Source organism: Cebidichthys violaceus, unplaced genomic scaffold (assembly GCF_023349555.1).
Source record: "Cebidichthys violaceus isolate CVI_PGR_0920_01 unplaced genomic scaffold, fCebVio1.0.p SCAF_16, whole genome shotgun sequence".
NCBI classification, from domain to species: Eukaryota; Metazoa; Chordata; class Actinopteri; order Perciformes; family Stichaeidae; genus Cebidichthys; species Cebidichthys violaceus.
Window position 1 is genome coordinate 12631706 of NW_027176329.1, and position 25301 is coordinate 12657006.

At 44.4% G+C, this 25301-nt stretch overlaps 1 protein-coding gene across 4 annotated transcripts in view; it reads right to left on the reverse strand.

Annotated features, from left to right (window-relative positions):
* Positions 1 to 25301, reverse strand: part of LOC137872838 (ephrin type-A receptor 7-like) — a 148958-nt gene that overhangs the window by 111340 nt on the left and 12317 nt on the right. For 3 of the 4 annotated variants that reach the window (XM_068711306.1, XM_068711304.1, XM_068711303.1), the window contains exon 2: positions 1376 to 1440. In XM_068711306.1, coding sequence (XP_068567407.1) covers positions 1376 to 1440 — 65 coding nt within the window. Of the gene's footprint in view, positions 1 to 1375; positions 1441 to 7338; positions 7411 to 25301 lie in introns of those variants that run through there. The other variant, XM_068711305.1, reaches the window with a different exon arrangement.

The window sequence follows — 25301 nt, forward strand, 5'->3', positions numbered from 1 at the left end:
ATACAGAATGCGTTTCTGTTTTAATGAATGGAGGGTAGTCTTACTTCTTTTTGGTTCAGGCACTTCTCATTTCAGATTTATATTTTATTTAATTTCTTTCTTTTTAAAGTTAAATCAAAAACATGGCTTCTGTATGTTGCACAGGTCATAAAGGCGTGTTTGGTCACAACAACCCAACAACAACAATCTGGCAACTGTATGATAATTATTGTTTCATTGACATAATAAAGATTTAAAGTGGGTTAAAACATCTACTTTAAGTCATTCATAAGAAGCGCATTGTACCACTATTGTTATATTAGCTTATGATATTGGGAGAGGGTGTTGCAATTGTTCTGTTATTCAAGGGGGGGTCGAGTAAATGTATTGAGGTCCTTGCTTTTTTTAATAAATTGAAACATTAAGTTCAGCAAGCCAGCCCCCGTCACCACGCAAATAATTTACTTACAGTCCCTAAGTATGTCCAACAATGGCAGAGTTGATATGATTGATGTACTTTCAATGAGTGGAAAAAACTTTTAATCTGATAAATTATTTGTTCAGTGGATGAATGATTACAACTGCATGTCATCTGCATTACAGAGAATTACTCTGACTTGACAGAAGCCACTCTGGTAATCTGTGTGTGTGTGTGTGTGTGTGTGTGTGTGTGTGTGTGTGTGTGTGTGTCAAAGAAAGCCAGGCAGTGAAAATGGATTATCCGTGATGGTAATGTGATAAACTGCACTACTACCAAGATGTAGTGTGTTCTCTCTCGGTTCTATTGGGGATCGTAGGTGAGTCACACTAGTCCATTAATCTTAGATTTAGCTTTGCATGTGGTCCCGACAGCCACCTCGAGGCGACAGTGACTCAACACACTAAACTACACACTAAACAGAGCGTATGTGTACACTGCTGTTTATATAATAGACACCTTGGGTGTGTTGCGCACGTAAAGGCCAGCCTCCAGGTGGGAAGTGGGTGACAAAGTGCTTTGGCAGACTCTTTAGGAAAAAAAAAAAGCCTCCTGGCTTTGTCTTACAGTCATAACTTAGCGCTAAGCTTTTTTTTTTTTTTTTACGAGCGATCGATAGTGAGAGGAATATCTGTGTGACTGGTTTGGACACCGCAGTAGCCTTGTCTGCATAAGCACCATCGATTAATGATAATGATGAGCTCTGGACTGGGAGAGAGGAGAAGATGTGAGAAAGAAAGGGAACGATGAGTAGACGAAGTAAAAGGAAAACACAGCATGAAAAGTGAAAAAAAGGTGTAAATGAGGTGGTGCGGGCCAGCTGTTAAGCAAGCAGCTGTGTTCTGTAGCCGAGCGCATGAACGAACAAATAAACAAACCTACAGACAGCAGGTGAAAAATGCAAGTAAGCACACTTACTCCATTGGGGGGATAGGACGTCCAGCCCAGCTCTGCCTGAGTCTCTTTAGAATTCAGCAGCACCACTGCAGGAAGTAAAAGGGAGGGGGGACACAAACAGAAGCACAGAGGTCAGTTTTGGAAGGATTTAAGAGCCAGTCTGCATTTATTTTATCTCGTCAGTATAAATAACTTTGTCAACAGTGTGCCATGAGTGCATGTCAACAAAGCACGCTAAAGACTAACTCAGGCCTGTCAAAACCTGGCATGGGTGAACGTGTCCTTTGATAAGTGCATTAATACCATCTGTTGAGGACTTAAGCTGGACAAAGAGCTTTCCATCATCCGCTGGCTTCGGCAGTAAAAACACACCAGGGGCCGCAAGCAAAACACAACCGCGGAGCTTGCAAAACAAGTCGAAAGAAACAGTACCCTCAGCTAGCTTTCAAGTTGACAGGGAGCATGAGACTGTTTTCAGGACCATGGACAGGGAGCAAAAAGACAGATTTGAGTACATTTTCAGGACCATGGACAGGGAGCAAAAAGACAGATTTGAGTCCGTTTTCAGGACCATGGACAGGGAGCAAAAAGACAGATTTGAGTTTGTTTTCAGGACCATGGACAGGGAGCAAAAAAGACAGATTTGAGTCCGTTTTCAGGACCATGGACAGGGAGCAAAAAGACAGATTTGAGTCCATTTTCAGGACCATGGACAGGGAGCAAAAATACATATTTGAGTCTGTTTTCACGACCATGGATGAGGAAGTCGATTTTCATAATTTTGTGACATTACATAAACAAGTGAATTATCTACATAATATAATAAAAACATTCAGTTTCAGTTATGTTGTAGTACTACTACTACTACTTCTACTTAAGTAGAAGATCTGAATGCGGCCACAACTGAAAAATACATTGCAAATGATAACAGTGAGTACCGAGTACCTAAGCACCCTGTTCACACCAAACTAGGCATATCAACAAGAAGCCACAGTTCAGCAGTCAGGGCGAGAATGGCCGTTGTTTCAAAGTCAGTAGTATGCAGCGGCGTACCTGAAAGTCTTCATCATCAGCACATTTACCCTAATCTATAACGTTATATCAACATCTGTAGCGACATATGGTGAGCTGCATTACCGCCGCATGTTTTCAAAGGATTTTGCTGACATCAAAGTTACCCATGCTTTAAGCTTGTCTTAAAAAGACCCTCTGCGGTGCACGCCCCCCCCCCCCCAACACACGCACACACACACACACACACACACACACACACACACACACACACACACACACACACACACACACACACACACACACACACACACACACACACACACACACACACACACTTGCCGTGTTCGCGACACGTACAGCCTTGAGGCAATATGAGGCTGACAACCAGACTACACCTTTTTTGTCCAACACTTTGACGAACACCCTGTGTAAAGACCCTTGAAAAGTGACACCTTCCCTCATGTACTTTAACTTTTGGTTCCTGCTTTGACTTTGAACCATGTGAGGAGCCTTGTGAGGGCCATTACAAACAACCTGCGTGACACAGTCTAGTGTAGACTCCTTGACAAGAAGCCATTTCTCCTAATCCCGAGCAATGCTGGCGTTCTTGAAAAAGACTTTGATTTCATACCCACTGCTACGTGACAAATATTCAACCACATCGACATTAATAACCGGGCACATGGCCGCAAGGACTGGAAACCTACGCAGCGTGACTCACTGTAACCTCACTGACTCACGCTCTGACAGGGAGGCTATGGACTCTGACACAAAGATGTGCCGATGCACCCAAACGGGAGGGAAGATTGTTGATGTGTTACACTTGCACTGAGAAGCGAGTGTCGAAACAAGCCTGTCGATACATTGGATGAACTTTTCAAACGAACCCGCGTTCTACTTTCAGCAAAAATAAAACTGAGAAAACTATTTTCTTGGATGTGTTCTTTTACATTATGTTTTCATCCCGAGGCCACGACTCAGGGGAGGAATATTAATAACGTTACATAAACATTATTTTGAGATTCATGAAAATTTGCTCTTCAGCGTCTCAGTTTGGTTGGCTAAATCCATTAGCGGCCAATCTTCGTTTTTGGGTGCAAGACACCGGCACCTTGGCGTGACACGTGAGTGTAAGGAAGCCTCGCTGGACCATGAGAGGTCCTTTACTAAACACTTAACTGAAGTATTTCTTGGGTTAACACTGCCGGGTGCCCAAAGCATGGTTCTGTGGTTCGCTGATAACATACTGGCATTTGGAGGAGATTAGAGTGGGAGAGGCCAAGGGTGGAGGAGAGACGCTGAGAAAAGGCTGAGGTGGGAGGCGGAGGAGGGCGAAGAGAAGCAAGACAGAGAGCCAACTTGAAAGAGAGAAAAGACGAAAAATAAAAGTCGAGTCGACAAGAGAGAGACAGAGAAAAAAAAAAAAAAAGGGGGGGAAGAGAGAGAGAGAGAGAGAGAGAGAGAGAGAGAGAGAGAGAGAGAGAGAGAGAGAGAGAGAGAGAGAGAGAGAGAGGGGGGGGGGGAGAGAAAGAGAGGGGAGCACACAAAGTGCAAATAAATGAATACTCGGGGCAATACACAGAGGGATCAGTGTGCCTTAGTGAGCAGTCAGTCAGTCACAGAGAGAGACTCCGAGGACAAAGTTGGCACTATGATCACACACTGAACACATAAGTCCTGTAATCACAGCCTAGTTAGACAGACTAATGGGTCTTTGGGGGGGCACGGGGGGGGGGGAATACAGAGAGAAAAGAAAACCAAAGGAAGGGTCACTAAGAGAGGGGGGCGGGAGTGGGGAAAAGAGGGGAGTTAGAGAAAGAACATGTGACAAAGAAACAAAAGCTCTCCCTCTCTGCTGCCCATGGCTCCGACTAATAGACGTGACACATGAGCTACTAAACACCAAATTCAAAGCTTGTTTCATTAATAATTGCCCATCATTACACGGACAATGTGGATCTGTGAGCCAGGTTTTTTTGTGGGATTTTTTTGTCTTTTTGGCCTCAGCCCAATTTAGGACAAGACGTGGCTGACTTTCATCACTAATAGATAGCAGATGACGGACGATGCATAATGAGTACAAGACCACGGTCTACTTTCACATTAAATGTCGATCTTATGTAAAGAGAATGTGAATAAAAGTAGTGAACATCTAGTCGCTTGTGTTTTGACGACCCACAGACTTTACAAACGCCTGTTATGAAACAAACAGTTATTTTATTTCACAAATGTACTTATTTTTAAACCATACCACAATGTTTTCCTGAGCCTAACCAAGTAAATTCACTGTGTAAGAAAACCTAAAAACTATGTCAACCTTTGTTGGAAATCTATTTTGAAAACGAGCAGAAAGTTGACGTGCTCTCCCCGAGTCCAAACTGAAGCTCGAGGGGAACCCAGAGCTTCACAGTGTTAAGCGCAGGGCAACTGAACAAGGCAACGTGATGGCTTTGATGTAAAAATGAGAACATATGGGAGAGGGCAGAAAAATATCAAAGAGCATGCTGAAAAGAGTAGACTATATATAAAAACTGAAGAAGAAAAAAAATAACTGGATCAATTACCACTAGAAGGCACAAAAAGGGCCCAAGTAACGGAGAAAAGGCTATCTTGATGTCTTGAAATTCAAACCTTTCACTTTGGCAAACTCTCATGGTCTAGAAAGCACTCTGCTGGGAGAAACGGAGCAACAGTGGAAAACATCATCTGTGTTTTTCTCTTAGAAACGACTCCTTTATGAAGGTTTTCAGGCTGCAGAATGCATTATGGGAAGAGTGAGTCTTTGACTTAAAAATATCTATTTTAATATCATGTGTGTCGGTGCTGCGTGTGTCTGACTGCCTTCATGTGAGGGCGCAGGAGGTGGTCTAAAGTATATCTAAAAGTGTGAGCGTCCATTTCTCCCTCCCTCTCTCACTGTCTCACCCACTGTCTCATCTTTCTCTGGTTCGTGTTATGTTCAGCCTTGCTTGATACACAAGGGTGAGGCACGGAGACAAAAAGGAGGACACTGAAGGAAGAGACTGCTTGACTCGGGTCAAGTATAGTGGTGGACGGCAACATGAAGACACTTCAAATGGCTTCCACCGTTTTCATTCCGACTGCTAGAACTAAATGTGTCACTCCTGAACTGAGAGGAAAGGCAGACTTAGTGTACTACATTCTGTCACGGGCAAAGGCATCCGTCTCTGCTGGAACGCAGCTCACCGATATACAATGTCGCACACAAGTATATATCGCTACAAACACAGACGACTGAAATCCCCTCCCAGTGAGAGCGGCTTGTTTCGTAATTCGTCTTCGGGTTGGGTCTATAGCCTCGAGGCAGGATTAGCTCAGGCACTGGCTGTCCTCACCGAGACCTGCGGGGGCCACTCATCAGCCAGGCGACGTCACGGCAGAACACAGGGGCTCAGGAGGCTCAACCTGCCCGAAGACAGAGCACCAAGACGGGGATAAACCCAGGCCCCTGACGCTCCACTAGGACAACCATTGTCCATCCATTATCCGTCTTATACAACAGGAGAGCGGAGGAGGAACTGAGACTTCAAACGGCCTGAAGATAAGAATGACTGAGTGAGAAAGGAAGTAGAAGATATAACGGGGCTGAAGCTTTGAGACTTTGGCAAAAATTAGAGAATGGAGACTTGAATTCATAATTAAAACAGGAGTTGAAAGTTAAAAACATTAGTATCAAATAATAAATAATGGAGACAGCTACAGGCAGCCTTTGCAGAGCCATACAGCTAGAATATCCTTTGCATTAAAGGGACTTGATCACACCTGCAGTGTGTGGAAACCACTATTACCACAGCTTAATAAGAACATGTGTAATGAAGAGCTGGAGGACATGCATCCAGACTTTCAGTTTGCTACTAAATGTGACATGACTTGGTTTTGCCCTCAATGACCTGGGACTTGACCTGAACTTGCCTTAAGGACTTCAGACTTGTGACTTGCTTTCACAGACGAGAGACTTTGAGATTGAGTTTGATTTGTGGCAATGATTTCAGACTTGACTTGGACCCGACAGCATGACTTCCCATTTCGCTGGATTTCCTGGATTTGCCCTCAAGGACCTGAGCTTTGACTTGAGAGACTTTTTCACTGATTTGAGATTTGACTTGGATCTGTGTCAACAGACGTTGACTCAGATTTTTCTCAATGAAAGACTCAAGACATGAATAGGATGCCTCAGTAATTGGAGAATGGCTTAGGAAGACCTGTGACTCGAGTAGTGACTTGAGACGGGGGCACAGAAGCAAAGCAATGTACTCAAAGCCCAAAGCCACGAGACTCCATCGAAGAAAAAATAAATAAATTTACCTTACAGTACGTGAGAGTCGCTGTCTTAATCTGTTAGTTTATTTGTGTTATAGTGTGACTTGTGTTTTAGAGCGTTAGTTCGTAATTTATCAAAGTCACACAACTACACAAACAAACTAACCGACCGAGGCAGCGGTAGACCAGCACACCCCTGTTCTGCAAGGATAGAATACTGTGGTTTTTCATAGATGGAGACGAACAACTTAAATTACTAATTAGAAACGGCTGTCTTGCCGCAAAGTAAACTGGCAAAAAAAAGATCCAAATTTTTGGTTTACTTAAACTGATGTATAATGTTTTGCTGCGCCCCCGTCCACAACGGGACATTGCATTGCTTCTGTGTGGTAACTCTTGTCTGCTTCTTCAAACTGTCATCTACTGAAGGTAATACACTGACTATTGATAAGAACCTCATACACCCCCACTTCAAAACACCCAAACTATCCCTTTAGTGACTTGAGACTTGACCTTGCCCGAAAATACCTAAAAATAAACCCATAAAGTAAAGTACCTATAAAATAAGTCGACTGTCCTGATGATGATGAAAGGATATCTAACTATCTAAGAGTAAAGAACAGAGGCTTGAGATCAGTTTAAAACGGCTTAAAGTAGCAAATGTAAAATTAAAATACAGGTATGTCTACCTGTAGCAGAGATTTTCGGCATAGTTTTCTGATCCCCAAGGAGGCAGACTGGTTCTTCATTCCCCACTGCATTGAAATATGGGAGCAAGAGCACCCTCGAGGCTGGCTGGGACTCAGAGTCCTGCTCGAGGACACCAGAGCAGGGCGGCAACACGGGAGTTGGAGGGGCCCGAATCGCAAGCACTTCATATGAAAAACGATGTTCCCGTTTGCTGCCCACGGACGTGGGAGGGAAGATGATGTATAGTTCGACAGAAGCAATACAGTAATGCTTCTGTAGGACAGATAAAAAAAAGGATAAATGGACGGGGATATGAAGTGTCACATAAAAACACAAACAGGCACATAAAAGATAAATGCCGGGTATAAACGGACGGACACACACACACACACACACACACACACACACACACAAATCAGGAACAAACAAACACCACCTTCTTAGACAAATGGTGTTGGGGAACTCTTTGTCCCCGGCACACACACACACACACACACACACACACACACACACACACACACACACACACACACACACACACACACACACACACACACACACACACACACACACACACACACACACACACACAATAATACCATAATAGCAGTTCCAACAGCAGAGCACATTAACTTCAAACTGGGTTCTCCTTTTAACAGAGTCATTAAACGTTCAACTTCGGCAGTGTGACATACTGTAAAGAGACTGGGCTGTCAGCTCTCTAAAGCCCGCCATGCAATTACTTACATGATGCAAGACAATGGGGTTAACGGTTAAATGCTCTCAGGGTGCAACACATGTGTCCCTCATCTATACTCTGTGCTAAAGTGAGCTGTCAGTGTAGACACTAGGACGGCTACTCGTGATCATTTAGTTAATGGATTCATTTGTTGATTTCAGGTGTTATTAACACACTAAAATAATGGGCTTTACATTATATGATGAGTCTAAAAAGAATGCTTGCAGTAGAAGCCAGTCTACTGATGTGACAACAGGTGTTTTATGTCATAATTACTTTTTTCTATTTTCAAAAAGAAGATTTTCTGTGGCAATCTTACTGGGTTGAATGTTTCAACATCAGCAGCGTGAAGGAACAAGGCATATCAAGGCTAAATCTGCATGGAAGCAAAAGCACCAGGTGTTCTTACTGTACTACCTTGATGACGGCGACAACCATCATGAATTCAACCCTCGAGGCAAGGTAGAGTACATCACATGGTACATAATGTCCACGTCCCTTTATGTCCCCAGCACGTCATTTCTCTTCCCAATCACTGTATCGCCTTATCTCCCCCCCTTCTCTCTACCTCTCCCGCAGCGTCGGTCTTGAATCTGAATGACCACCTGTTAAGACGAATCGCTTCCAGGAGGAATAAAGCGAGTGTGTGTATGCATGTTTGTGTGCGCTCGAGGGAACGAAAGAAAAGAGTCATTGAGTGAGTCAGAGGACCGCGAAAGCAAGTGTCTGTTTAAGGAAGAAAAAAAAAAATGGTGGAGGAGGAAAAAGCAAAAATTCAGGCAGAGTAAGGACAGACTGTAGAAAGAAAAGAGAACGACAGGTTGCGTTGCTGCTGGATAAACACACACCTGTGGGGCGTTTTTATTACAATATGTTGTTCACAAGCTCCACGGCGTAGATGTTTTTGTTTCCCAAACAGACAGGAAAAGGAAGGTAGAATGATAGAAAAATTGTGGGCTGACAGAAGACGGAACGAAAAAAAATAATGAGAGACGGAGCAAAAAGACGAAGAAAGAGACCGGAGGCCAAAGGAACTTTTCATTTGTAGGGTCTTATAAGAGATTGTAATTGGTTGTCTGGATTGATAAAGTGAGAGCAGTGGCAGCGCTGTCAGGTCTTATTGTTACCACAGACCGGCTCCTCGGCACTGAAGAACAGTGCTTCACTGGAAACCAGGCTGAAAGTCAAACTTCTGCAACATACACAGCAAATACTTCTAATAAATGAAAAGACAGATTTGGAAAGGGATGGGGTGATACATTAATGTCAGATTTAACTCTGAACCAACTGCACTTATCAAAAGAGTGTTGTCAGCTTACATTTAGGAGGCAAACCCCCCCCCCCCCCCCCCCCCCCAAAAAAAAAACCTCTCCTCCGTGACTCAGGCTGGAGAGCCACTTTAACCCTGGTTTTTAGAAAATGAATGAGCCGTTTAAAAGGAACGAGTGGACCATGCAAGCAGAACCTATATAAAGGACGGACAGAGTGGTAAGCGAAGGACAAATGCAGAAAACCACTTCAGGAACAGTCACGGCACTAAAAGCAAAAAAAAAAGTGCCCGAAATAAAAACACTGGAATCTTTCCCGGGCAGAAATCAAGCAGGTGAAACATGTCGGTGAAAGAGACTCGCTGGTCTATAAATAAAAAGTGAAGAGATGGACAACAGCGGGAGGATGACGAAAGAGAGACTTAAGTAATAGACAAGGTGTGTCCACCTCGCTGGAATGACTCAGCTCTCTGCTTTTTGGGTTCATGGCCTCGCCGCCAATAGAGCCACAGGACTCAGCAGTGAATACATCGGCTATGAATTATGAAATTGTGCTGTATCATAGATATCTACAGATGGTGCCCATTTGTTACAATAAACATGTTGGGTTAGCATGGAGAAATATTTGAGTCAGTCCATCATCAAGTTCATTTAAGCCCGGTGACTCGGGATACCAAAAACAAAGTGGTATTAACGTGATTTAAGCTGAATGGGTTTCTGTTTATCAGCATGAAACAGGTCTGAAGTGTTTAGTGAAAGATTTTAGAACACAAATAGTTCCAATGACATCGAAGAGTACAAATGGTAGTTAGCATATTACTTCTTGTTTGAAAGTTACTGCGGGGAACTGTTAACTGGTTATGAAACAGTCTCAATTTAATACTGATGCCTCTACATGACCCACATAAGTATATGAGACCATCAGCGAGAAGACCGGCTCTCTATATATAACTATTCTTAATGCTGGAGGCCCAGGCCGTACTGCTGAGCCCTTTGGAGGGAAGGGAGGCCCAGGAGGACCAGAACCAGGACCGGGCAGGTGCAGGTGCAGACTATCAGACTCTGCTACAGTTAAAATAAGAGTTTCCTATCAATCCACCGCTAGATGCCACTTCATCTTACACACTGTTCCTTTAAATAACCAAGAGGAAGAGGAACTGAGAGTATATTCATATCTTTGGCGCTTTATCATTTAAGGCGTTTAACCTGACACAAGTCCATTTCTAAAAAGAACAATTTGTGCGGCATCAGTAGAGACATGTAATAGAGGCAGCAACATGGAGCTCCAAAGAGGCTTCATTCACTGAGAGCCTGTTCCAGGACGACATCCCACATAGCATGAAACAACCCGCCTGCAGCACTCGAATGAATTTTTAAGAGACACCGCTGCAGTATATGTTCAGTTTAAAGGCTTTGCACGGTGAATACATCTGCCGCAGAAGAACCCCAGATGGTCTCCGAAGGGGAATTTTAACCCTTTATCCCAGTCCTTCTATCAAGAGCGTAAATATCAATAACTTGTCAAAAAGTTCAACGTTGCTGCCTTGAAGTAAACAATTCAAAATATTTAATCAAAAGCATCTTAAAGACTTTTTCCATTTTCATTCCACTGTACGACAAGGCCAATAAAATAAAATAAAAAAAGAGGCTTTGGAAAACAAAAGCCTTTGAATTGAACTTGGTAAATAAAACACTGTTCTCATATAACACCCATTTAGCACGGGAACTTCTAAAAGAAGCAACCATTTCCAGTTTGTGCGTGCTTATTGAGTAACAAGCATGACTTTGATTTCCTCTGGCTCTCATGCAACCACATATCCATGTGTCATGCTATGCATTGCCCTATTTAAGGATGTTAGGGCAAGATGTGTGGTGCTCAGCGAGCCAGCTTTAAATGGGTCTTGCATAATAGACGTTCTCGCAGAGTTCATGGCTTCCCATGTTGGGAGGAGTGCACGTATAAGCTGCATCTTACAGATTGTTACAGGCATGTCTGAGGATGGGAACGAGTTAAGGATGGAAAGTCGAGAGGAATTTGCGTGTGCAAACACGTACATGGCTGCATCGGTACAGCCTGAATGCACGAAGCGGTAGTTCATTTTTGTACAACAACTAGAGAATGTTGCTTTATTCTGTCACACGCCAAATTAAAAATATCACGCTTGTTTGCCCGTAAATCCCCAAAAAAAAGGACAGAAAAGAAAAAAAGACTAAATGTCACTGAAGACAGATTTAGTAGAGAGAAGTCAACTTCTCCCTCTTTTAATGACATTCGCAAACATAAACAGATAATTATATTCCCAGTGAGTCGCAGTGACAACTTCCAACGTTAACCTTTTTAGGTGCGGAACACTGTTTCAAATGTCATTAAAACGCAGAGCGTAAAAAGCCAAAGTGGCATGCGCGGCATTCATGTCTGCACACACAAACATGCGCTTCCTCAGGTTAATATAGGCTGAATTTGTGCGTGCAGAATATAAGTGCAGCTGCATCGGCATATGTCATGCATGATCGAGCTCAAATCTTGGAATGCCAGCATTTATTGGATCTACAGCACCTACGTGTGTGTGTGTGTGTGTGTGTGTGTGTGTGTGTGTGTGTGTGTGTGTGTGTGTGTGTGTGTGTGTGTGTGTGTTGCCCGCCTGTGTCTTTAAATCCACACGTACGCACCGAGTCCTGGTCTTAATTCTGGGAATGTCTCACTTGCGAGCCTTTCAGAGAACTGCTAAATAATACAAGTCTGTATCGTTGCATTGAGCCACTGCTTCCTCCATCTTCTCCCAGAGTCTCTCCTCGGCCCAGCCAGCCAGGCTGCCAGCAGGCTGCATTATTTAACTAGACACTCATTCAGGCCGCTATGTTGAATAGAGCCTGCCGGGGCCTTAAGAGTTTGGTGTCAGAGACAAAACATGACAGGGTGGAAAAAGAGAGAGGAAAGCAGTGTGTGTGTGTGTGTGTGTGTGTGTGTGTGTGTGTGTGTGTGTGTGTGTGACAAAGAAAAGTAAAAAAATAAAAAATTGGTTGGTCGACTTCTCTTGCCAGGGTCATCCTTTAAAACCCGGCTCATCAGTTTTGTCCTCTCCCTTCTATACAACCCTCACTAGACCCTTTATCCGGGGTTCAGCGTTTTTGAAATCTACTCTTCCCGAAACAAATTGCTTTATTTGTTAGTGGTTATCAAATAAGAAAAACATGACAGGCTGTGCTCATCAGTGTTGCTGTTTCTAATTATTTTATTTCAGAAACTTTACATGCTTTTGAAAAACAACCCTGTTTTATCCACGTGCGGCAAACTGAGCAATACCTAGTTCAATACTGCATATACATAGTTCGATTACATAGTTTTGCTGACATCCTTTAACAGCAGCGTTCCAACAGTGTTACCCAAATTTGAATTATTTTTAAACTGAATGTACAATCATCAGCTGCCTGAAAAAACAAACAAAAGTGTCAAGGCAAGTGTCTTTTCTAACACTTGCCCAATATGGCACTTTACTAGCCCTGACGTGGCATTTTACTGGCACTCGTTATTGTTAAGCCCTGCATCTGTTCTTAAATTCCCTCCATTGTCCACTCACCTTTTCTCATTCTTTCTACCCTCCTCTCTTTCTATTTCCTCTTCCTCCCTCCCTCCCTCCCTCCCTCGGATCCATGAGTGAGGGGGGGGAGCAGTTACATAAGTGCAGAAGGTTTTTGTGCTGACTTTGTTTTCCCTCTGGTTCAATCTGAGAACCACTTTAGATTAAATTAGGTCGTCTTCTTCTACATTCACCTCTCCTCGTCTCTTTTTATTCAACCCAAAACACATACAAGATGTCTTATGTGCCATTCACTCACTCACCTTTCTGGGGCTAGCCGTGTCAAATGGAACACGACAAATTGAATAAGCCCAATATAGCCCGATATATCTATATATGCAGAGTTTCTACTAAAACGTTGTCGTCATGACACGCTGCTCTGAATAATCAATGCAAAGTGATGGAGTGATGCGTTCAATCGATCACCTGCTGAGCTGATTCAGTGTCACTACTAGGTTTAAATACTTACCTCCCTCATTAAATACATTCCCCCTAAATGAGTGATGCATCACCACTGTTTGCTCTCCCTAAAGCTTATTAATTAAGCCTAATATTATTTCTTCTGTTGAGCACAGGCGCTCTTTTTTTCCCCAGGCTAGGCAGGGTTCCCCCATTAAAAAGTTTAGAAGGGAAGATAAAGTGATCAGATGCCGTGTAGACTGAGCAGGACACACAGTGATAGTAACGGTCAGTGTCTCTGACAGAACCTTTGCAGAGGTGCCCGTTACTAAAGGAGACACACTTCAGGTGAATACCACCACAAAACTTCCCCCGGTTTATTACTTACATTTAGAAATGTATTTTTTGTATTGCATTTTTTCAGGAAATGTATGTTCAAATATGCAAATGAGGCATTATCTTATTAAGTTTTATATATAAAAACAATGGATAAAGCTAGGTTAAAACTTATTGTTTCTTTTTTTTTGACATATTAGAGTCAAAGGTTTCTACAGAGGGACTTTTGGATATTTTATTTTTATTTTATCAGATAATACTGTCTATAGCCATTTAAAAATCTATTTTCTCCAGGTTTTTGGCTATAAGAAGACATATTATGGAAGCATAAAAATCCCAAAAGTAATTTAAGAAGTTTTGAATGTTTCTAAACCCAAATAAAAGCCTATACATGCTCTATGATTGTGACCAAGGTGTTCATCTTTTCACAGTTATGTAGACAGGTGTAGATTTGTCTATGTCCGACACACCAAGCTACGGACGCGTCTCATACATCACCACGTCCCCATGTCACCAGCACGCATGTCCTGGTCTTGTAACGGAGTGATTCGATACGGAATCACACCAATTACCCAGCCTCGCTCGAATACTTGGTGTGATTGTTATTTGTGCCCCCCCCCCCCTTCAATCTGAAGCATTTAGCACCATGATTGACTGCTTCCCTGGGGCTACGACCAAAGGCTGCATGTTTGCATGCGCTCATACACGGTGCTCACTGCGTATCATTACCATGCTCTCAAACTCGTATCTTGTCTCACCCTCCCCTCCCCTCCCCTCCCCTCCCGCCTTGAGCGGTGATGTAAAAGACATTTGCTTGTGTACGGGCAGGCCGCTGGGATGCCTTCCATCCTCGAACAGTCTCACATCAATGCATCTAAAAAAAATAAAGTAAATAAATAACACTGTCTTACGGCCATGACAGCAGTGTAATGTTTTGAAAATGCAGCAGTTAAACTAGGTTAATACATATGCATTAGCCATCTGGTGAGTCTGTCAGTAAGAGCGGATTATTTCACATTCAAGAATGAGAATATAACCTCCACTTTAAGCCCACTTAACTTTATGCTTAAACCTTGTGCGTTTTTATTTTTTAGGATGCGTGCTCCACTGATGCAATGTTCCAGAGTACATAAAAACACATAAATGCACATAAAAAATAACAGATTCTGTGACAATAAATCGGAGAACGACTCTCGGATTGCTTAAATCTAATGGAGCAAAGACTCCATTAGATTAGATCCACAGAAACGTTTAAAAAGGCTCAGCTCACATCACTGAGGCCATGTTAATGAAAATGCCCCGAATCATGTTGCTTTTTGCTCTTTTTTTTTATCCTTTCACCACCACAGAGAATACTCCATTCCCCTCCATTGTATTGGGTTTGACAGCAAACATACGGTGCGTGTCAGAATCGCAGCAGATGAAGCCAAAGTGAAAAGACACGATACCTGCAGGGATAGCAGACAATAATGGCTTTTTGTGATTTGGGTGAGCTAATCCTTTAAGCTTCGGAACAATGCTAGATGCTCCTTTATAAATCCAAAAACATACAACAATATAAGTCATATACTGATAGCTCTGCTGTGGGTGATCGTGTCACTACGTCCAGGCTACTGAAGGCTTTGAGCAGAGCTCTCTGGCTATGGAGGAACATTAACCACTTCTTCGTCACTCAGTGACAGAATCCACAAAATAAAGTCAGTGCTCTGCCAGCTTCAGGGATCTTCCAGCTCTCTCCTCACTCATCGCCTTCTGTCTTCGTCTTTTTTATTTTTTACCCAGAAGCCTCATGTGTGTCTCATGGCTGCCCTCAGGCAGACACTCCTCACCCTGTCTCTCCTCTTTGATTCTCTCTGTGTTTCTCCTTGTCCTGTCCCCCCCCCCCCCCCCTCTTCCTCCGCTTTACCTGGAGCCACACCGCCGCCTCACGTCACCCCCCCCCCCCCACACACACACACACACACACACACACACACACACACACACACACACACACACACACACACACACACACACACACACACACACACACACACACACACACACACATCTTTTCATCTTCACCCTCGCTTCCTATCATCCGAGTCGTGTCGGCGCAGCGCCCTGTGGACCCCGTACAGCCTTCTGCCCAGCTGCCCCCGCGGGCCCAGTGCCCATTATCCTCTGCATCGATCTCTGCAGCATCGATGAGCGATAGCGGCAAAGGACGCAGAGGAGATAGAAAGAAAGAAGAATGGATCGACGGAAAGGACAGATGAATGCGGCAAGTGGATTTGGGGGGGGGGGGGGGGCTGGAGATGAAATGAGGTAAGTGATAGATAGTAAGGTGGATTGAGAGGAGAGAAGTAGGAAAATACGAGAGAGGTAAAAGGTGGAGGGAAGGGACGATGGAAGGAGGGAGGGATGGCGTTGTGGGACCATTCGTCAATGGCCTGCAGTGCGACCTTGGGGATCGATGGGGCCGACAGCCGATCAGTCAATAGGCTCCATAACTAGCTCAGCTAGGCAGGGAGAGAGGCGGGAGAGAGGGAGAGGACAAGACGGCTCGGTCATAGCAGTCAATAGGCCAGAAAAACAGACCGCCTGTCCGCTCTGACACAAGTCCAGAATAAATGGCACAAAAAACGGAGGAGTGAAAGCTAAGAGGAATTGATAACATTCAGTGATTCAGAGACAAAGCCCTCTAAGCAGCTGTAGGAATAATAGAATGTTGTCCATCGGGAGCAGAGGGCAAAACAGTGTGACGTAGTTATGGAGTCACCGAGTTTGGAGGGGAATAGCTGGAGCGTTGGGATATTGTTCAAATTTCCCAACGCCACTCAAAATGGCCACTTCCAAACTTTAACGACAGCGGTGTCCGATTAGAAACCGGTTTAAGAAGGCGACGACGTTGGGTCAGAAAAGGCTTGAAAAATGCTTCCAAAGGAAACAAGGGAAGCCTTCCTGAACCGACTTCCGTACGTGCCAACCATAGAATCACCAGGTTTGCGGAGATAACGTGAACCAGAAACATAAAAGTAAGAAAGAACAGTGAGCCATAAGTTGAGGTCACCTGTTCAAAAAGGGAGAATGCGAGGAGAGTTCTCCTAGTTTGCATTGTGCCACTACCGGGTTGATATTCTTTAAGAAAAGCCCCCAGGTTTCTGCAGCAGAACAGTGCCATTCAGACAACCCCTTTAATGATCTGCCTGTGCAGCTGGCGATATTAGATTCATATCAGATGGGAGCTCATCAGCAAAATCGAGCCGGCTGCTCCACAAGAGACCTGCTGCAGTCACTCTGATACAAAGACACAAAAAGAGGAAGAAAAGGGGACCTACGCAGAGCTGAAAGAAAGGAAGTGCCAGAATCTGTAGAAACGGAGAAGCTCCACAGCAAGCGATCCGGTCTTGATAAGCACAGAAATGCGAACACACACACACACACACACACACACACACACACACACACACACACACACACACACACACACACACACACACACACACACACACACACACACACACACACACACACACACACACACACACACACACACACACACACACCAAGGAGGACTCCTTGGGAAATCATGGTTATTAATTACTGAGCCGGGGTTTTAAATAAATAATGCAGAGTGGAGCGGTGGCAGTGCGCGGCGAGTGGTTAGAATGCCAGATTGTGCCAAAACAGCAGCAGCAGCAGTCGGTAAGTAATTAATTAAATCAAAGAGCCGCTCTAATGTGAGACAAAGAGCACTTCCTTTACTGATGACCCCCCCCCACCCAACACCCACGGGTAAACAAGAACCCAATAGGGCAGAATGCAAAAACAGGCAAGTGCACACTGATAGTCTCTCTCACACACACACACACACACACACACACACACACACACACACACACACACACACACACACACACACACACACACACACACACACACACACCTTCCGGTCCTGTGAGAGGGCACAGCCAGCTTATGCTCCTCATTTGTGCGACTACCCAGTCTCCCCCCCCCCCCTTCCTCCCACCAGCCATTATCCCATTTTATTCCACCGCAACCAATTGTTTATTTGCTTATCACCACGCAGATAATAGAACAGAATTAATCTGCTAATTCCTCGGGTTTTTTTCTCTTCAGTGGACTGATTCCGCTGTTTGTGTAAATGGGCAGAGTAGCAGCACTGGTTCTACCGACTGGAGGATTTAATTATCAGGGCTAATTACTTGTTTTCCCTCTAACTGTTAACCACACGGCCGCCACCGCCGCTACACTTCCATGGGCGCTAATGCCTGAGGCGGCCGCTTCATTCACTGGGGAGGACGGGGTGTAGAGAGAGCGCCGCGGGGAGACGTCTTTTCTCAGCTTGACATTTTAAATCATCCCGTCGTGCGTCACAGTAGGGGTTCGCTACTTTGCTGTGAGAGCAGGTATTCTTTTGAGAGAACAAAACTGCACATGAAAATGTGTATGTGAACTATTATTCTGTTGAGTTTTGAATTGGACACTTTCAGTTTTCCCTTTAGACTATTGCCAATCTCTGGCCATCCTGCTGTGCTAGTAGTAGCAGTGCTCCTTTGACTCTTTATAGTATATGACTAACTCATCCCTACTTGATTACCTATGCAAATGTCATGCAGTGACTCTATCACACCACAGGGACTCAGGTTTTCCTCTCTGCGGTACTCTCACACAGTCACTGTTCACTTCTATGAGTCACATGTGACACACACACACACACACACACACACACACACACACACACACACACACACACACACACACACACACACACACACACACACACACACACACACACACACACACACACACACACACACACACAGTTACGGTGCATTGGTACGGACGGGTTCATTTACAAATGAGTGGGGGGGTGGGGATGAGCATTGAAATCTAACAGCTACCGTATCCTCGGGACAGACGTGGAGTGAGCAAGAGGCAACATGTTGAGTGATAAAATGTGCAGATGGGGCCTTAGGTAATTATAGAACGTCAATATGACAACTCAGCTCTCACTAATCATGCCGTTAATAAACACGCCATTACCTCAATAACAGCATTTTCATAATTAGCACTGACTAATTGGGCACAGATTTACAAAAAAGCAAGGTTGTTTGTTTTTTCCTCCAAAGTCTGTCATCTATAGAATTATGGGATATTCAAAAGGAATATAGAAACCCCTATCCTACCTTTGCAGGTTACATTTAATGCCATTTTTTTTGTTTTTAATGGTTACATTGAGAACATTATAACTATAGAGTGATTTCTCCTTTTCTTTTTTCACTATATTTAACACTGACTTACACAATATACAAATAGTAATATTTTCATATAAATTTGAACACTTTTGTTGTCTTCCCAGCCTTTAGACGTGTCATAAAAATGAACATGTACGTGATGGTTTCCAAACCTCAACCACACTGATAATTATTGTTACCATGACGACGAAAGCTCCCCTATCCTTAAATGCACAATTTAAAAATGTCTTGACCGGCATTGGCGACATTGCGGTCAAGAAGGAATTCCTTCAGCGGTCAGGAGGTTTTTACAGAACAGGTGACTAAAACCTGTTAAAGTCACTGTAAAGCAGCTTCACAGTAATAATCTGTGTTTCTCCGACGCTGTTCGAGGGACACAGGTGGCGAGCCGAGCTGCCGCTATTGTTTGCTCAGCTTGTTTCTCTGATGACTTAAGATCCAGACGTTCGATGACTAAAATCCTTCATCTGGTTAAAGTATAGAGGTAAAAAGGACCCAGATCTAAAAAGAATCGTAGAAATGTGGCTTGTAACTGGATGAAAAGTACATTTATGACGGATACGACGCCAATGACAGGTGACCAAATGAAACGGACCCCCCCCTCGATTAAAATGACGGATTTCTATGGATTTGAAAATTGTTGGAAACATTTGAGATAATGTCAGTACAAAACTCAACAAAATATGCAACATATCTGTTTGTAGACATTTTAATGTGCAAAGGCTTTAACAAAGTCGTCATTCTAACCCAAACCGTGATCTTTCCCTAAACCTAACCGGGTAATTTTTGTGCCTAAATAACCAAAGCACTGTCGCAACATAAAAGGGATTTCTCCATCAACAGTGATTGGTGGAGGTCTTTCTAGAGCGCTTGGACAAACAAGACACGTCGTTTAATTTTGAGGACTTTCGACATTTCTTTGTCGCTTAACATTGAACACCACGTTTTCAGTTGATTTTTACTTTTCTTCTGATCAGCCCTACATTTCTGCACCACTACACTGTAATCTCACACACACTCTTCCATAAATGACCCGACACACACGCCGCTCTTTCATGCTGATCGCTTGCTGCCCTGCAGTGGACTTACTGACCCCTGAGGGTTAAAGGGTAAAGGTCACCTGTCTTGACCTCTGCTTCCTGACACCTTGTACGAAACAAACAGCCAGTGCAGAGCTCAAAAGGTCACATCCCCCGGAGGTCTCGGCCTATCGAGTGAGGGGCCGCGTCGACGCCGCAGGAACCAATCACAGCCCCCGGAGCGCCTTGTAGGGGGATTTAATCAGATGTATGTACGCCTCGGTTTACAACCAGAAAGCCTTCGGGTGTTTCGTATTGTCGTGTGCAAATCATAGATGATGTATCGAGTGAGGCATTCGGTCATGAGGTGCTTTTAGCCGGTGAGCACAAAGGGTTTCGATATGCGGAGAAAAAAAAACCTCGGGTGCAGTCGGAACTTCCTGAGTGAGATTTAAAAGAAAAACAGACGAGGACAACAATCCAGAGCGCCTTGAGGTTTCAACCCTATTCACTGTAGCGATTTAACAAACAAGCTCCACTCTGTTGTACCGCGTGTCTGTTCTGTTCTTTTCAAATGTGATGATCGGTTGGAGACCCAGTCTGGAATCTCACTAGTTATGTGTGTATTTGTTTTAACAATTGCTGTGTAATAACCTGTGGGAACACACACTTTGGCCCTTAATTATTGCACACACACCTGTATCAGAGCTTGCAGTCAGTATTGGGTTAAACATGCACTGCTCTGGACTCCAGGGAGCAGTCAGTTGTGTGAAGGAGGTCCTTCATCTGCCACAGACAGCTTATGGCCATGTTATAGACGACTAGAGCGGAAAGAACGGCTGGTTGGAGGGCGGGAGATAGCAAGGTGGTGGTGGTGGGGGGTGGGGGTTAGAGGGATGGGATGACAGAGGGTTGAGATGATGAGGTCAGAGCCGGGTCGTGATTCCATGACTGCTGGAAGCCCTTCAGAGCCACGCAGCGCGGCACACGGCATCACTAATGAAATCTGTGCGTTCGCTCACCTGGCAATGAGAAACGGGGGAGGAGGTATGGGGGGGTGGGGAGAGTGACGTTAGAGTGTGGGGGGGAGGGGGGGGAATAAAAATAGTAGGTGTGTGTGAAAGAAGTAAGAAATGAAGAAAGATGGAGGATGGACGGACACACAGAGACTGAGTGACAGAGGACAGGAGAGAGGAAGACAATGAGAGGAAGCCTCATCTCCATACTCGGTGATAGCAGGCAGATTTGAATTTGGGGCCCGCCTCTCGCCGCCGCGCCCCTATAAATAGGGACGAGGAGCAAACACCGGGCAATTTCATCCGCAACGCCAAACACAATGCCTGATTGAGGGCAAATTAAAATGCAAATGCAACACTTCCATTTTTCCAGATTTCACCTGCGAGATAAGCAAAGGACCTCTGTTCCTTTCATAAAGTGTCGGTGGGGGGGGGGGTGTTTATGCGCGAGTGTGTGAGTGTGTGTGTGTGTGTGTGTGTGTGTGTGTGTGTGTGTGTGTGTGTGTGTGTGTGTGTGTGTGTGTTTTTGTTTGTTTGTTGAGTTCGAAATGAGAGAGAGAGAGAAGGAGACAGGAGGGAGACTGGAGGTGAGGTTGAATAAACAGATTAGAGTCAGTATTGTCCTCTCAGAGCTGCATTTCAATAGTCATGCCTTTCCTTCTGCCCTTGTCTGCTGGCAATTTCAACAGACCTTCTACAGGCGTCAACATAATGACAATTATACGAAAAAATAACAAATCAAAAAATGGTATATGGGATATTCAAAAACTATTTAAAAGCATAAAACTGCCACCGCTAAGATGCAACTTTTGGAAATATTACAAGACACTTTTCCATTTTCAAAAGCCGGCATGAATCGGCTCGCGTGAGCACAAAGGGTTTAATGGCAGACGGATTCTGGTTCAGCCCGTTAATTGCTACTAAGCCACAGCTTCACCGTGTGATTTCAAACCCTTTCCAAGTCACGGGTCAGAAACCCATTCAACCGCTGCGGTCACATGGTCTCCGTGAGCAGAAGGTTAGCAGTTCAAGCCAAGCGCAGCGCAAATGTTGACCGCAAAAGTGCTGCCCAGTGACCAATGGCTACACTGTTTGAATCATGGCAGCGTCACAAAGAAGCCGCTTCCATTCGTCGGACGGATACAGCGAGGTTTGAACCGTGCGGGGGGGGGGGGGGGGGCAGGAGTGACGGAGAGTTAAGGGAGGAAAAGTAGACAGGAAATAAGAGTGGAAAGGAGAGCAGCCGCAACGACGAAAAGGAACACTAAATGACAGACAGGCAGATAGAGGAAGTAGAACAGGAGAGCAGCTAAACCAAACAGCCTTTCCTTTGAGCCACTCTTTGACTAACTGAGCTGAATTTTTCATCAGCTTCCATTCTCGGGGGGGGGGGAGCGGCTAAAAGCAAGCTTTCTCTTTGCGCTCATGCTGTATGTGGGTGTGTATGTAGAGAGTGTGGGGGAAAAAAGAAGTGTGCATCTGTAGGCATGTCACACGTGTACTGTGAATGAGGTTGTGTTCTTTGTGCATACATTAGGGTTCAACATGGATGCTGCCATGTGTGCTCGATTACGTCATGCTACAACTTTTTTTGCTGCTTGACAGAAAAGGAAAACTCACACTGTTCTCATTTGCTATGACTAATCCAGCGGTTCCCATAAATTAGCTGCAGTCTAGGTAGGCCCCACCACAGTGTTATAATAAATCAAAAAACATATTTTTACACTTCGCAACCGGTGGGGTCCCCACAGTCTGCAAGTGGAATTCAACAGCAGGCCAGAGTTGGGTGCTCGGTGTGGGAGGATCTTTGACGGGCCTCTGGGCCGGCTTGGAAAGGCCCGGGGAGAAAGTCTTGATACACAGACCCCGTCTCGCTTTCCATGCTTTGCGAGTGCAACTTTGCCGCGTTGCCACAAATCATATCAATAGCCTACAACCAATGTGTTTATGATTCATTTGTTTGGCAGAGAACACAGTTCTTGTCAGATCTAGCCTGTTCATTTTGCCTCGGTCCACCGGCAGAAAAAAAAAAGAAGAAAAAAATTCCATTACCGTGCAGCCCTGACACACATCTTCACAGACTCTCCGAATGTGGAAAAGAGAGAGAGAAGTAGAACTCAGTTTAACAAGGACATGCTAATATATTCACTATTAACTTTGACTCTCCGCTGTTGGGCATTTTTGAAGCTCATGGCTGCTTTTCAGTCCCAGAGCAGACTTGGTGAGAAACAAAGAGAATGACGGAGCAAAAGAAAGAAAAGAAGAAATGGTAGAAAAGGACAGCGAGCCATAAAGAAGGGGAAAGTTGAAATCTAGGGGAAAACTCAGGACTTCACAGAAGAAAGGTTGAAACAGGATGTGTGTGGGGAGGTATGATCATATCATCATCATCTTATTTTATAATCTAAATAGGAACTATTCATGTGGTAAGTTACTCTTTTTAAATGATTTTGCATGGGAGTGCATTTTGTTACAAGTTGGAATATTCGGCCAACTTGTACTTCCAACATTCTTTAACAAACAGTTTCTCTCTGCAGTGACTCTCAGAACCGACGCTGGGAGGAAAGTGCACCTCAGTCATCTCGGCCGGATGGATGGCGGCTTGTTCGCCGATTAACTCCGGCCCTTTTGTGTGGAGTCAGGCATCCGTGTGGTGCTGTCACTCTCCGTCGTCATCAACATCCTCCAAAAAGTCTTGCAAGGACAGAAATAATGTCGAGAGCGCACACCTCGAATGTAAAAAAAAAAAAAAAAAAAAAAAAAAAGGTTGAAGGTTTTGCTGGAAAGCTAAGGCGCTTGTCTTCAGCGATAACAGTGGAGTGCCAGTGCTTACAGGCTGTGTGCTGCAGACAAATTCTTCAGCACGGAAAAACAATCACATTCCGCAAACTGGTTACCAATTTACATTCACATGCAAATCCGCACAATCCCAACCGATGAATGGGCTGCATTGAGTGCTTTAGTGGCATTTAGTGATTTAGTGGCAGGCTCCTTCAAATGACCTTCCAGCAAAGTCCATTACTTTAAACCCCCCACATCACATCCAAACACACACATACACACTCAAGACGTCTGAGAGTCAGGTAATTCGCCATTAACTCGAGCCACTCAATCCCTGAAACATTGCCAAGTTCAATTGTGCGAGCGAGTTCGATGGAGTACGAGCAGGCAGAAAGAGAATGAGAGAATGAGAGGAAGGGAGGGAGGGAGGGAGGGAGAGACAGATGGAAAGAGCAGTTGAGAGAGAGAGAGCGACGGTGTGAGTGAGAAAAAGGGCCGAGAGGGAGGACGGCGCTTTACTCCGCCACTTCCTGCGCAAAAGCATCCCTTCCCATCTGCCCCGGAGAGAAGCGTCCCAGTCAACTCAGCCCCAAACCAGTCGGACCATCTGACCACTCCGGCGTTACATACAGCAGATATATCTGCACGGAGAGATTACACGCCTGCATGGACATTAATTAATGCACACACAGCGTAATCCCCTCTCAATAGATGAGGGGGAAAAAAACACACGAAAATAACTGGATGTGTTCACATGCAAATTCAAATGCAAAAGCCGGATGTTTCAGCGAGTACACGAACAACAACAACAAAAACAACACAAAACAGAAAAATGCAGGGGAATTGCCTGCACCACCATCAGCCTCTTAATAACCCTCGGTAACCCCATTAAAATCAATTCACCCATGGAAGGTGTACCCAACACACCCGCACAAACAGCGCTAAGACACAGCTAATGTGTTAAACGCAAGGGCAAACCAATTACTGCAACACACACACACACACACACACACACACACACACACACACACACACACACACACACACACACACACACACACACACACACACACACACACACACACACACACACACACACACAGAGCTGTAATAACCATAGCTGGCGTTTAGCTACAGGACAGATAGTGGGAAAACCGTGTAATAATTTCAGAGCTTAAGCTGCAGAGGAAAAGAAAAGCTTTTCAATGTTTCCTATCAATCACTCATTTTTCTTATGATTGCACGTCGTATTTACGCCATGAGCCCGGAAATGGAATATGCACTTCCGCAGGTAACGTGTGTAATTAACAGCAAGCAGGTACTGTGAGTGTGGGAAAATAAGAGCGCAGAGTAATACAATTAAAATTAACACTGAATTCAATTACTCTGATGGAAAAAGTCGCTGACAGTGCCAAACCGGCTGAGAATAAACACCAAACCTCAATGGTTGAATCTCTTGTCTCTGATCAACCACATTTGAAACTGGAGGCATTAGTTTCCATTAAACAAGCTCAACAGCACCCTTCCAGACCACCAGAGAATCTCAAATCTGATCAGAGGATGCC